This window comes from Octopus sinensis, linkage group LG3 (genome assembly GCF_006345805.1).
Source record: "Octopus sinensis linkage group LG3, ASM634580v1, whole genome shotgun sequence".
Taxonomy (NCBI): domain Eukaryota; kingdom Metazoa; phylum Mollusca; class Cephalopoda; order Octopoda; family Octopodidae; genus Octopus; species Octopus sinensis.
Window position 1 is genome coordinate 24,109,168 of NC_042999.1, and position 16,140 is coordinate 24,125,307.

At 35.8% G+C, this 16,140-nt stretch overlaps 1 protein-coding gene across 1 annotated transcript in view; it reads right to left on the reverse strand.

The window, feature by feature from the left end:
- Positions 1 to 16,140, reverse strand: part of LOC115209196 (neurogenic locus notch homolog protein 1) — a 109,250-nt gene that overhangs the window by 72,287 nt on the left and 20,823 nt on the right. The window contains 9 exon segments of the mRNA XM_036501643.1: positions 1,538 to 1,648; positions 3,645 to 3,755; positions 5,551 to 5,661; positions 6,084 to 6,194; positions 9,472 to 9,582; positions 10,413 to 10,523; positions 11,590 to 11,700; positions 13,500 to 13,610; positions 15,930 to 16,040. Of these exon segments, the coding sequence (XP_036357536.1) occupies positions 1,538 to 1,648; positions 3,645 to 3,755; positions 5,551 to 5,661; positions 6,084 to 6,194; positions 9,472 to 9,582; positions 10,413 to 10,523; positions 11,590 to 11,700; positions 13,500 to 13,610; positions 15,930 to 16,040 (999 nt within the window).

The following is a 16,140-nucleotide window of genomic DNA, read 5'->3' on the forward strand; positions in this document are numbered from 1 at the left end:
TGAAGTAGTGTAACGTCAGTGACCGTAAATGTACGACAATGTCCCTTACCACTTAATAAAAGTTTCAAATTTCAGTACAAGGTCAGCAATTTTAGGAGTAATGTATAACCGATTACATCGACTCCAATGTTCAACTGGTATATAATTCATTGACCTTGAAAGGATGAAAGGCAAAGTTGATCTCAGCAGAATTTGAACTGAGGACGTTAGGAGCCGCAGAAACATTGTTAAGCATTTTACAATGCTCAACAATTCTGCCAGTTCGCCATCTAGACATCACCAACAGAACTATGTTTCTTTATTTCAGGTAAGTTTAAAGCAGATGGTATGAAATTTATAGTTTCATATCACTACACTGTCGCTGGGTCTTGATTATGTGATAATGGGAATAATGGATAAATTCTGTTCCTATATTCTGTTTCTTTTTGACCTCTCTATATCAACAGCTTGATTTAAACAGAATTGTCATTTAACGAAGCGTACTGCTTTTTGTTTAATGCTAAAGTCTAACATTCTGCTGTAAATATCTATTATAACTGTACTGTTGAAAATTAAAAGTATCCACTGTAGATGCATCAAAATTGCAGGCATATGGTGCCAATTCTTTGACATGTGAATTGGTTGTCTGCTGCCTAAACTAATTATTTAACCAACCTATTCGTATACGATATATGGATATCTGTATATATATAAAAGGCAGGATGCGTGTGTGTGTGTGTGTGTGTGTGTGTGTGTGTGCGTATGTACATGAATGTAATTTATACACGTCCACAAATTAGCATGCATGTCGCTCCAGTTTTAGGAGGATATTCGTCATGAGCCTAGTTGTATTTTCGACAACTTATTTTCCCCAGAGGCACTAGCGAATAGGAGTAAAAATAAATTTTCAACTAAAACTTTTAACAATGTTCAAGTCGGAGAAATCACCGTTGTTTGCAAACAGGTGTTAAGACCCCTTCTAGTGACGAGTAAGTTTTTGTTAAGACTTTTGTTGTTTTTTTTTTCCATCGAGGGAAAAAGTGTTTTGTTGATATACAGGCAACACACACACGTGAACATGTGTGCGTACAAAAAACATGTATGCAATAGGTGTACGTACGTACGTATGTGTATGTGTGTGTGTTGCCCATATATATATATATATATATACAGAGAGAGAGAGAGAGAGATTTCGCCCAAATTTGACGTCGATGTTACTTAGTTTGGTTTGAAATAATGAACTTGATTATCTTAATAATCCTAACTTAATCCCGGGTAAATCCGAGTTATACTGCTAGTTTTTATATATAATGCGGATGGTGTATTGGTTTCGTTTATGAAACCAAGGTACAAGTTATTTGTTAAGTAAAAGGAAGAGGAATATAGTGATGTGTAGTGATGTTCAGCAAAGAACTGAAACCGGGATACATGTTTTGCTCACCTGAAGACTACACTTACCTCTACAAACCTATACGATCAACAAATATATTATAAGGAAATTCACCAGAAATACATTGAATTAGTTATATTAAAAAGATGACACAAAAACTGAACCTACCAATGGCGCAATTTGTTCCTTGAAATCCCGGTGGACACTGGCATATGAAATCTGTGTTATTATTTGTACACGTTGCTCCATTTTCACAAGGATCACTGCTACATGGATCAACTACAAATACATAATACATACATATATACGTATACATGTATATATATATATATATATATATATGTATATATATACATATACACACACACACACACACACACACACACACACACACACATATATATATATATATATATATATATGTAGATAGATAGATAGATAGATAGATAGATAGATAGATAGATAGATAGATAGATAGGTAGATAGATAGATAGATAGATAGATAGACACAAACGATCCGTTGATTAATTATGAATTTGTGGTATACATTTATTCAATTTTAGATCTTGTTTATTATAAAAGAAAGAGATAACATAGTACAGTTAGATACGTTAAACATGTTGGAACTATCAAGAAAATATTGGTAATGGGATATCATATTATACATTAAAACAATCGTTTACCTACGAAACATTATTTTATAAGAAATTACTCTGAATTAAATATTGTTCAGATTATTATTCCAGCTTGATATCTAAAATGGAACCAAATCCCAGCGTTACAAAAGACATTGCAACGTATTTTGTATGTATGTATGTATGTATGTATGTATGTATGTATGTATGTATGTATGTATGTATGTATGTATGTATGTATGTATGTATGTATATTCTATACATCTATCTCATTCCTTTCTCTCTCTTTACACACACGCACACGCGTACGTATAATCTGTCTGTGTATGATTTCGTGAGCGTGCGCTCGTAGGCAAGTCAACCAGACATAGGTCGCACCGATAATCCATGAAATGCTCCTTATACTTTAGTGAGAAGTATTTTGTCTTACTTCAAGGCAAGAAGAAAAAAATTGTGAATTATTGAGCGAAATCTGGGCAAATTTCTTCAAGGGATACCAGATAAGCCACGTATATCTGGATACATCCCATTCAACGACGACTCTCTACTGGAATGTGCCATGGTACCACAAAACTTGACTTAAGAATAACTTAACAGTTTCTATCAAGTGGTGCTGTTAGGTTAGACATGGTCAGGGCTGAAACATAACTAAGTTATCTAAGATATTCTTATGCGAACATACTTTTAAATATTGTATTTGTGTTCCCATTCCACCGAAAGCTTGATATCTATATCTATAAAGCTGAAGTTGTCTGTGTGTGGCAGGTTTGGTAGCCTTCAACTAACTCTATTTACTCCGAGACCCTGCGGCGCAAGTTGACCAAAATTGAGAGTATGATAGAAGGCTTGCGCTTCATTCCTTAGAAGATAAAATTCAAATCGGGCCATGTTAAGACCAAAAATTATTTACGTCAAAAAGGTGCTTTTTTTCTATGAAAATCCCTATTTTTTACGATTTTTTGACTGCTGTGTCACTTAACAAGGTACATAATGCAAAATTTTTGCTTTTCAAAAATTCAAATTCTAAAGGGTCGAAACAAACCCGAGCAACGCCGGGCGATACTGCTAGTATATATATATATATATATATAACCATTTCTCTCTACCGAAAATTCTTAGTTATTATTGCTATAATTTCGGGCGCGTTCTTGTTCTATCTTCGATATAATAATTCTTTCCGGCCATCACATACTACTCTTAGAGAACCATTGTTTTTGCGCTTATTCAATACTACGCGTTTTTATATGACTTTCTAAAGATTTTGATATGCATATGCTTTTTACCAAAGACCTGTTAAGTATTACATAATTGCTGTCACTTCAAGTTATTGATCCAAACTTCAATTGTTTGAATTTTTCGGTGGGTAGCGAATAATCATGTCCTGTCATACATTTTAAATTGTATTTCGTTCTGTCTATTTCGACAACATTTACTGCGGTTGCCTGTCCATTTTCCTTTTGTTTGCATCGTACCCAAAAAGATACAAAGAACAAATGTCTTATCATCGCTTTCCCTACTACATCTCCCTCTTTCGCCCTTTCTAATTTCTCTATTGAATGTATGCTTTCAAATCTCTGTGCGTCTGTATGTGTGTGCGTGCGTGTGTTTATGACTATGTTCATATGAAAAAAATTACGAACCTATAGAGCAATTCTTTCCCCGATAACCAGGAATACATTTGCACGTATAGTCACCTCCTTGATTTGAACAATCTCCATTATTAGAACATGGATTGCTGCTGCAGGGATCATCTGTAGATAAACAAACCAGAAGAGGAATTTACAGAAAATAGTTCAGTTCGTGGTGTTGTTTTTATTATGGAAGTTATGTTAAATAGCGGAACCTCCAAGTAAATTGTATTTCGTTCATCATGTGAACTGGTTAATATTTAGCGTCAATAAAGCGGTGAGTTGGCAGAATCGTTAGCACTCTGGGCAAAAGTTCTTAGCGGCAGTGTGTCCCTCTGAGTTCAAATTCCACCGGGGTCAGCTTTGCTCTTCATGCTTCCAGGGTTCATAAAATAATAACCAGTTGAGCACTGGGGTCGGTGTAATCGACATGCTCATTTCCCTGAACTTGCTGGCTTTGTGCCAAAATTCGAAACCAATATTTAACGCCAGTTTAATCAGATTGTCTCAAAATATAATTAGTATTTAACAAAGAATAAAAAAGAAAAGAGGATGATAAAGTATGTAACTGTTAGAGAAAGTTATTCAGTGAAATGTTACGGGTATATAATCTAGTATAGTACACATAGAATGGCATAGTAGACACAAATTCTAAGAGATTGTTGTATGGAAAAATATATATATTTAGGATATGAAAGATATATATAGGAAATATGAAAGTGGGAAAAAACAAGCATCTTTTATCAAGTATGTAATATATATTACTTTTGTTACTGGAATATATAGGCATTATTTTCAGAGTGGAAAAATAGCGGATTGGTGCATTGGTACGTATGCTATCAGGAAGAAATTTTATGAAGGTAAAGATAGCTGTAATATAGTTTGAACTATATTATATAATATAGTTTGAATTGTAATAACTGTAATTTAGTTTGAACTATAATAACATAATATATAAGTTTTGGTGTCCACCATTTTCACCGAACGCCACCAACATACTGCAACTCTGCAAGTAGGTTAGTATTTTTCAGATCTAGAAGGGAGTCACGTAGGATGTTGTTTATCACGAGTCTGCGGAATATGAAGAGGTTTAAGGATAAATTTCCCTCCTAGTAAGTCCGCGGGTCCGGCACAGGTTGAATATGTATGTATGTATGTATGTATGTATGTATGTATGTATGTATGTATGTATGTATGTATGTATGTATGTATGTATGTATGTATGTATGTATGTATGTATGTATGTATGTATGTATGTATGTATGTATGTATGTAGATAGATAGTTAAATAAGTAGTTACATATATTACTCTTTTTCTCTTTTATTTGTTTCAGTTATTTGACTGCGGCCATGCTGGAGCACCGCCTTTAGTCGAGCAAATCAACCCCAGGACTTATTCTTTGTAAGCCTAGCACTTATTCTATCGGTCTCTTTTACCGAACCGCTAAGTTACGGAGACGTAAACATACCAGCATCGGTTGTCAAGCGATGTTGGGGGGGGGGGACAAACACAGACACACACACACACATATATACATACATATATACGACGGGCTTCTTTCAGTTTCTGTCTACCAAATCCACTCACAAGGCTTTGGTCAGCCAGAGGATATAGTAGAAGACACTTGCCCAAGGTGCCACGCAGTGGGACTGAACCTCGAACCACGTGGTTGGTAAGCAAGTTACTTACCACACAGCCACTCTTGGTATGTATGTATGTATATATGAGCATTACTAAGAGATTAGAACTCGTCATTGCAATTTAATGAAGCACACATCAAAATAACATGCTTCTCTGCTTCGGGCGAGAAGCCGATCAGTTTGGATACGTCCATTAATCTAAAATACAATAGCGGGGTGGTAAAGAAAAAGTCATTTAAGTATGCCAATAAGAACAAATGTAACATGTTCAACTTACTTATGGAACAGTCAACTCCTCTGTAGCCGGGCAGACATTGACATACAAAATCCGAGTCCTTGTTTAAACATTGTCCATTATTCTGACACGGATTACTGTCGCACGGATCCACTAAAATTATAACAGAAGACGCTGAAGTGATTTCAGTTACGTCTACACGTAGACACATACACACGCATACACAGAAACTCGGACAAACACACATACATATGCACACACACACCACACACACACCACACACACACCATATGATATGATATTTATTTTATGTCCTACACAGCGTAAATCAGAACTGAAATAAATATAAACATTATATATATATCTATGCTATAGATATTGTTTAACTAATGACGGGCCATCATAAGTGCTCACATTCAAATTATGCTGCCTATTACAGCGCTACCTTAATTTATGACTGCTGTATATTAGCAGTTGATTTACGCTGTTGATAGGGGAAGGGAAGCCAAGATATGCATTACAGTTATTCCTCATGAGTTTGTTTTTATTTTCTTTGCTGAAGAATGTTATCTTACCTATGGAACAATTGAACCCTCTGTATCCCGGTAAACATTGACAACTGTAGTTACGTCCCTTGTTCGTACACACGGCTCCATTGTGGCATGGATGACTGCTGCATGGATCAACTAAAATAATTTAAAATAAAGAATTTTTTCAGAAATTCCTCTACAACACTGATGTTTAGAAAAGCGCAGCCTACCAAACTCTTTGAAATATTTGAGTTACCATTTACTATTCTTTTCTTCTCAAGTTACAAGGCCCGAAATTTTTTGTGAGGAGGCCAGTCGATTAGATCGACCTCAGTACGCAACTGGTACTTAATTTATCGACCCCGAAAGGATGAATGACAAAGTCGACCTCGGCCGAATTTGAACTCAGAACATAAAAACGGAGGGAATACCGATGAACATTTCATCCGGCGTGCTAACGTTTCTACCAGCTCGCCACCTTTGTTACCATTTAATATTATTATTAAATAAGTAAGGTGGCGAGCTGGCAGAAACGTTAGCACGACGGGCAAAATACATTATGTTCTGAGTTCAAATTCAGCCGAGGTCGACTTTGCCTTTCTTTCTTTCGGGCTCGATAAATAAAGTACCAGTTGCATACTGGCGTCGGTCTAATCGCCTGGCCCCCCGCCCCAAAATTTCGGGCCTTGTGTCTAGAGTAGAAAAGAATATTATTAAATATGTAATATGGAAATTTATAGCAGAATAAACTATGTATATTTGATTTATTTTAAATTATTTTAGAGTTTGATATAAATATTCGTTCGTCACTTAGAGGGGCAGGAATGACTTTGTGGTTGAAAAGCTGCTTCGCAACCACGTGGTTTCAGGTTCCCTCTGCACAGCACCTTCGACAAGTGTGTCTACTATAGTCCTGGGACAATCAATGCCGTGTGAAGGAATTTGGTAAATTGCAACTGTATGGATGCCTGTCATTTATATATGTGTATATTATATATATATATATATATATATATATATATATATATATATATATATATATATATATATACATATATATATATGTGTGTGTATGACAGTGTGTGTGTGTTTGAGCGTCTGTTTGACAATGCCCAGTACTTGACGACCGGTATCAGTTAATTTACGCTCATGTAACTTAGCGCTTCTGCAAAGAGGCAGAAAGTATAAGTACGAGAATTTAAAATAAAGCAAAAAAAAAAACAACAAAGAACAAAAACACTAAGGTTAATTTGTTCTGCGATACCCTAGGACGCAGCCCTTTGATTAAAGCAAGTAGAAGTTGAACGATAAAATATATGCACAGGGTAGAATTGTATTACCTCGATGGTGATATTATTACATTAATAATTCTATAAATTTTTTATATTTTAGACAAATTTCTCGTACCGATCGAACATTCTCTTCCTTTGACCCTGCTAGGCATTGGCACATATATGTTGATTCTTTATTGACGCATGTTCCACCGTTCAAACATGGGATACTAGAGCATGGATCAACTACAAACAAAAAATTGAATATGAAATGTAGTTTTAATATGAGTTTAATATACAAAATTAAAAGACATTGAATTACGGGGTCCTAATGGCCAGTGTCCTATAACCTCTCTTCGAAGTGGAAGAGGAAAAGACCTTATGGCTAGTTGTTGTATACAGGGACAAAGGAGAAGAGTTAAGCGTAAGGGGTTGTCTCTTTAGACCATTATCCGTAATCGGCTTGCAGGTCTCAGGACTACGGTAGGAATTAATGACTTGTAGATACGTGGTATTTCGTTATGTAACCATAATATAATATAAAGTATACCGTAATCCCTCGCCATACCACAGTTCACCTATTGCTGTTCACGTATCGCAGTTCACCTATCACGGTTCACTTATCGCGGTTTATTATTTAAGCTTACGTCGATTCTTCTGTAGTGTTGTTTTACATTTATAATAAAATAAATATATCTAAATTATAAAAATAACGGAAAAAATATATACAGTACTGTTTCTGCTTCGCGGATTTTCACCTAACGCGGGTGGGGTTGGTGTTTGGTGGAATGTAACACCCAGGATAGTCTACAGATTACTGTATTAGATTTTTTAATAAGCCAACACAACGTTCTAACAAAATTCATTTGAAATCTCTCCTGAAGTGTAAGTTACGGTTATTTCTTTATCACTCCTTTTTTTAAACGCCATTGTACGGGAAAAATACATGCGAAATGTTACGAAACATTTTCGGTTTTCCACACTTGAATGACGCTTCAACAGGCTAGCATCAAAATGTGCACTCTTAAATATATTTGTATGTAATCAGAGATAAAGAGGGAGAGAGAGAGAGAGTGGGAGAGAGTAAGTGAGAGTCATGCATACACACACATTATATTCTTTGCTAGTTGTCTTTCAATTAAGAACTATAAGATAAAGTTTTACTTTCCATTATGTCTACATGTTAGAAGAGTTTGATTCGTGGATAGGCCCCAACATATTGAAAAGGTACTTGTTAATTCTGTGGTACATTTAGATTAAGACGACAAGATTAATCACCGAATATGAATGCAGTACTGCAAGGAACCTACAAGCGTTAAAGCGTTTAGCTCGGCTTTAAACACTTTCAGATAACGCAGTACACCCGATGCACAATGAGCCATACACGCACACACATACAATCATATGTGCTCACACGAGCATACACGCTGAGAAACATACATGATTAAATGTATACACATAGATAAATACACAGACCGATAGACAGATACCTAGAAAGACAGATAGATAGACAGACAGACATCGATAGACAGATAATGTTATACGTAAATTCTGTTGTGTCTGGGGAGAGTCATTTTCTTTTTGTGCCTTATAACATAACGCACTCACCGGTAAAATTTCCACTTTTTTCTTACTTTTATTTTCCTAAAATTTTCGTTGCGTCTTGCAACCTTTTCAATAAGAAAATGACTCTCCCCAGACACAACAGAATATGCTTCAACACACGAAATCATATAAAGAAACTTGCAAACCAAATCCAAAAACGTTATACGTAAAGACATAATAAAACCAAATAACAAATGTGTGTATGTGCGTGCATGCGTAGGCGTGATTGATAGTTAGGATGTAGTGCTCATGATCGTAAGATTGAGGTTTCGATTCCTGGACCAGGCGATGCATTATGTTCTTGAGCAAATCCCTTCATTTCACATATTTTCAGTCTATTCAGCTGACAAAAATAAGTAATTCCGTAGTACGGAACCGTCCCTCGTCTAGCGAGGAACTAAAATTGCCAGAAAATCCGGGAAACCAGCCATATGAGCCTATAGCTGGTGAAGGACCTTCATCCATTTTGATAGACAGGCAGAGAGCTAGATTACATAGAGAGATTGATGCATCACTTTTGAAAAAGCAAATTTTAGTAACTGTAAATATATAAATACCTATCGAACAATCATTTCCTCTGTACCCTGGTTGACACTGACAGGAAAAACTTGTATTTACGTTAGAACAAAGACCTCCATTTTGACAAGGGTTGCTGCTGCATGGATCAACTGAAAAAAATTATCATGAAATTCTTATGTACCCAAATATTAATAAACGACCAAAACGCCCCCCGTCCAATAGACGGTGCTGAGTTGTCAAACATTTAAACCAAATTTTCTCAAAACAACTTGTCCGACCGTCCCATTTTGTGGTATTATTTCAAGCCAGCCGGCTTTCTTTGTTCAAACTGCACGTGCATTTTTCTCGCGTATGCGTAGTATCGATCACAATAGCTGATGTACTTGCGCGTACAAATGCACGTTCCCACGACTTTATCGATCGCATTATCACCTGGAATCGATGTTTGTAATATTTTCAAGACTTATACACGCCCTGATACAGTCGGTATCTACATATCAAATTTGAGCGTATTCGGATGGAGGATGCCCGAGATCCTACAAGACGCACACATAGACAGACAGAACGATTTTATATAATAGATATGTCAGATATCATTTATTTATGCATTTATTGATTGATTGATTTTGCTACACTCTTGTGGTGTTAGGAAAAGTGATATAACGATTATATTCCGAGCAAGAAAAAAAGTGGAAATGATGTTATCGAATCAGAAACTAACATTTCTACTGACATGCAAGACTGAAGAAAAATATATATATACAATGCAAAATTGATGCAGCACAATATGATGCACAGCATCCCACCCATAAAGGACAGTTGCAGGATGGGTCGAAACAATTGTCGTACAAAATGAAGATTAATACTAAATCCATCTTTGTTTACTCAATCGATTATTAGATACCCATTCATCCATCTGCGTAGAATAGTAAATGTGTACAAACTGTTGGTAGGCTAGTTATTAATTTTGAATAAATACCTGTAGAACAATCGTTTCCCGTGTATCCCAGCTGACACTGACATATATAATCCGTTCCTTGGTTAGAACATATGCCTCCATAAAGACATGGTGAGCTACTGCATGGATCAACTGAAAGTATATCATAAGATTTACGATTGGCGTCTTTAATAAAGACTAATCTTTTGAAGATAGGGTTTTGATAAAGACTAATTATATAATTTATGATTGAGATCCTTAATGAACATTCATCATATCATTTACAATTGACGTCGTTAATAAAGATTGATCGTATCATTTACGATTGAGCTCCTTAATGAACATTCATCATATCATTTACATTTGACGTCGTTAATAAAGACTGATCGTATCATTTACGATTGAGATCCTTAATGAACATTCATCATATCATTTACAATTGACGTCGTTAATAAAGACTGGTCGTAACATTTACGATTGTTGTCTTTAATAATGAGTGGTGTTTACGATTGGCGTCTTAAATAAAGACCCATCATATCATTTAGGATTATAGTCCCTAATAAAGGTTTATATCATTTATGATTGATGTCTTTAATAATGACGGGTATTTACGATTGGCGTCTTAAATAAAGACCCATCATATCATTTAGGATTATAGTCCCTGATAAAGACTTATATCATCTACGATTGACGTCTTTAATAATGACTGGTATTTACGATTAGCGTCTTAAATAAAGACCCATCATATCATTTAGGATTATAGTCCCTAATAAAGACTTATCTTATCATTTACGATTGATGTCTTTAATAATGACGGGTATTTACGATTGGCGTCTTAAATAAAGAAGCATCATATCATTTAGGATTATAGTCCCTAATAAAGACTTATCTTATCATTTACGATTGATGTCTTTAATAATGACGGGTATTTACGATTGGCGTCTTAAATAAAGACCCATCATATCATTTAGGATTATAGTCCCTAATAAAGACTTATCATATCATTTACGATTGACGTCTTTAATAAAGTCTGAACATATTTACGATTTGTGTCTTTAAATAAGATTGATCACATAATTTACATGTGACATCGTGAATAAAGATGATCATATCGTTTACGATAAAAATGAGAATTTGTGTTTAGAATATCATACAAATATCAATTAACTTGACAGTATAAAATTTAGTAATAATTAACATGGATGAATTAGGAACCTACCCACAGAACAGACATATCCACTGTAAGCTGTCTTACATATACATTTGAAAGAAGTTCCTTGATTTATGCACACCCCATCATTTAAACATGGTTTACTGCTACAAGGATCAACTGAAATATACAAAGTTTCGTAAATAAGATTTCGTCGGTTTCGACGATGAGCATTTTGTTTTCGACCAGCTCATTGAATCATCATGTAAATAGTTGAATATTCCATGGATATATGTAGTCTTAATGTAATTCTTAGGCAGCATTAGCGAATCACAGTATGGCAAGGCTATACGTTTAAACGGAGATGTCATCCGCCTTCAGATCTTGTGCATAGTTTCCGTCTACTCATTTCAACTGGAAGTTTTTCGAGGGACACACAACAGTGGTGAAGGATCACCGTGATCACCGTGACCGACCAGGCTATCAGATGTTGCTACACATTGCTGGTCACAATGCGCTTCGCATTATTTTAGCCTCCAAATGATGCCACCCCACTGGCTAAGCGAGCAGACAAACAGAAGAAAGAGTGAGAGAAAGTTGTGGCGAAAGAGTACAGCAGGGATCGCCACCACCTCCTGCCGGAGCCTCGTGGAGCTTTAGGTGTTTTCGCTCAATAAACACTCACAACGCCCGGTCTGGGAATTGAAACCGCGATCCTACAACCGCAAGTCCGCTGCCCTAACCACTGGGCCATTGTGCCTCCACTGGTGAAGGATACTTGCTCAAAATGCTGTAGTAAAAGAGACTTGTTCAAAATACCACGTAGCAGGATAGAACTTGATGTGATAATTCGACGAACTTCTTAACCATGCTGAGAAATGTGTATTACATAAGATTCGTATGATTATATGATCTTTTTCGGTCTATTAGTTTCATCTCTAAGAAAAGTATTCTCAGTAGGCGCAGGAGTGGCTGTGTGGTAAGTAATTTGCTTACCAATCACATGGTTCCGTGTTCAGTCCCACTGCGTGGCACCTTGGGCTGGTGTCTTCTTCTATGCCTCGGTCGACCAAAGCCTTGTGAGTGGATTGGTAGACGGAAACTGAAAGAAGCCCGTCGTATATATGTATATATATATATATATATATATATATATATATATTATATATATATATATATATATATATATATGTGTGTGTGTGTGTGTGTGTTTGTCCCCAACATTGCTTGACAACTGATGCTGGTGTGTTTGCCTCCCCGTAACTTAGCGGTTCGGGAAAAGAGTCCGATAGAATAAGTACAAGGCTTACAAAGAATAAGTCCTTGGGTCGATTTGCTCGACGAAAGGCGGTGTTCCAGCATGGCCACAGTCAAATGACTAAAACAAGTAAAAGAGTAAATGAGAGTATTTAATCCATGTTACATTTCAATCCAGGATTTGAAGATCTGTTATACTCTAATCTACATTGTCTAGATTGTTCAAAATTTTCGAATAATTTATTGGAGTCATCCAATTTTATTGGAGCCAGTTGATATTCGAATTTGAGCTCCTACGCAGTGAGATTTTGTCTACCAATTTCCTGCATAATCTAGGTTGATCGAAGTATTTCAGCTTGTTATTACGTTTGAGAGAACCATATGGTATTTAAATTTAGTATACAGAACACTGTACCGAGGTATTTATACTTCACTATATTGTTGAATCCTGCTATCAGTCGAGCACGTTGTTTATTCTTAAATGTAGATGAGTAGTAATCGTAAGGCTACAAACTGAACAAGAATTTTGTTGGCATTCAGTGACGTTACTGGGCCATAGTCTATTAGTAAAAAGGGGGAGAGATGAAATGTTGTTCAGAGCAGAATGTAATCTATGAAAAAGAAGATCCGAATTTGAATCTCAGAGAACGTTGAGTGCATGTCTGTATTGTCTTTAGTAAATTTCAATGTAATTATTGCAGTATCATTTTAAAAGCTCTTACCAACATCGCAGGTTTCCCCTGTAAAACCAGGAATACATTTGCATTCAAAATCTGTTCCTTGTTTTGTACATGAGCCTCCGTTCTTACAAGGATCTGTGCTGCAAGGATCGACTAAAAATACAAAATAATGTTGAACACATTTTATATCTTATGAATAAGATTTACATCTCATTTTACATCTTCACTAGTCAGTTAAGGTGAGACAGTGTCACGTGACAACTTGCTGGGGCTGCCTGCTGGAGCCTAGCGGCAGGTATTTGAAGGGAAAAATTTGACAAGTCAGTCAATCACCGGCTGACACTCGCTGACGATACGTCGAAGAGGCCAGGGAACCTCAAGAAAGAAGAAGAAAGAAGACATGCACCCAACACCAGAGTTGAAGACACCTCCTGATGATGTCGTGAGCTACTGGATCCTATAAAGGAGCTGTTGTGGTAGCAGACCACGAAACACGGTTGTAATTCCCCATATCTCAATGAAAATATATTCGTTAAATAATTGAGAATGGTGCAGCATCAGAATGTCATTCCAGAAAGAGGATATAAATATCATATGTATTAATTTCTATTGAAGCTGAAAAGATTTGAGAAAAAAATATTATAACTAATGAAAATATGTAACAGAAATGTAATAGATTACATTTCTGTAAAGAGTATCTCTCAATAATAAAAATACAAATGTAAATTTGTATTCATTAAATGTTAGAGTAATATTTTAAAACTTCGAATTGTCTTTGTAAAAGCTGGCTTTTACGAGAAAGATCAGTTAATTATGATTTTATTCAATATATTCCTCTGTCAGATTCACACTTATTGCAGCAGTCCTTCAGTTTTTCTAAGCCCTGTAAAAGAAATCTGAAAGTTGGGCCTCCAATCAGGCTTTCCGTAATATCCTTCAAGCCAGGAACTTTTTAGCGTAATTTTCTTGGATTCTATTCTCCATGAGAACGTTGGTTCTTATGTGAATAAATTGATATTTAACAGTAATTTCTTTCGAATGTTGGCATGCAAACTATTACAGCTGTTTTACTATCGTCCTGAATAAACATGTACTCGTATGTATTAAAACGTAACATGTTTTCTTTCCTTTCGCCCTTTTCAAGCCTAACCAGTCTCATGGGCCCGGTCTCCCGGTTTCTGTGGCGTATGTGTTTCCCCCAGCTGGATGAGACGCCAGTCCATCGCAGCGTTACTCAAGAAACAAGAAGAGAGAGTGAGAGAAAGTTGTGGCGAAAGAGTACAACAAGGGTCACCACTACCCTCTGCCGGAGCCTCGTGGAGCTTTTAGGTGTTTTCGCTCAATAAACACACACAATACCCGGTCTGGGAATCGAAACTCCGTCCATCCGACCGCAAAAATAATTGCGCCCTTTTAAAGCCTAGTCAGGCTCATGGGACCGGTTTCCCGGTTTCTATGGCGTTACTCATTTTTGCTAGCTGAGTTGACTGGAGCAACGTGAAATGAATTGTTTTGCTCAAGAACACAACGCGTCGTCCAGTCCAGGAATCGAAACCACAATCTTACGATCATGGTGCTGACACCCTAACCACTAAGCCACGCACCTCCACAAAACGTAATATGTACTTGTATATATTAAAACTAAAATGTTTTATTATACATGTTAATTTCTTTGACATAAACGAACGCCTCAGATGCGTGGAACATGGGAAATTACACTGTATGCCTTGTATGTTATACAGAAGGAACAAATTTCTAAGTGCGACCCTTAAATCCAAAATACTTTCATCTACTTTAAAAGCGCCATTTTATAACGTTTATTAAATACTCATTATTTCCAAAACGAGAAAAAGATAAACTGAATATTCGACTTAATTTTGTCGATCAAGCGAAATAATTCATTAGAATACATTTGCTTTATAGAATTACTTTAAAACCAATATTGTTTACATACATGAATTTTAGAGCATTTAGTTTTAATTTTCATGTTAGATTTTAAGGATCTTTTCGGTTTGAACGGCAGTTTTTAACATAATTTCTAGGTAACTAAAAAAATTTAAACTTCGTATACTGGTAGAATGTGTTTATAAAACATCTTTTTCTCTTGGCTTTATTGAGAAAATTCTATGGTTTGTAAGATATTTGTTGTTTTTTTTCTTCAATTTCTGCAATTTTAACCAATCACTGACGTCTATTGAGGTAAAAAAAAACATTCTGTGCCGTATGAATATGCCCCTCGTTTAAGAAACAGATTGGGTTTATTTACATTTGTGAAGAAAAAAGATACCCTTCCCCCCACCCCTAACCCTAACCCTAAAATAGATTGCAATGCAATAGATCGATACTAGGGTGATAATTATGGGTGACAATTTCATATGACACCGCTAGAAAAAACTGCCGTTCATACCGAAAAGATCCAATTTTAATTTTAAACAATGAGCTTTAACAGTTAAAATAATAATTTGCACTTACTAATGGAGCAGTCGATACCTCTAAATCCCGGTTTACATAGACAGGAGTAATTAAAGCCATGATTTATGCATTTCCCTTCATATTTACAAGGCGTTAAACTGCATGGGTCAACTAGAAATAATAAATTAAGAAAATTTTGTTCTAACTTCTAAATAATAATTTAAGATATTTATTACATATAATATCGCTCTCAGTGTACCATATTTTAATG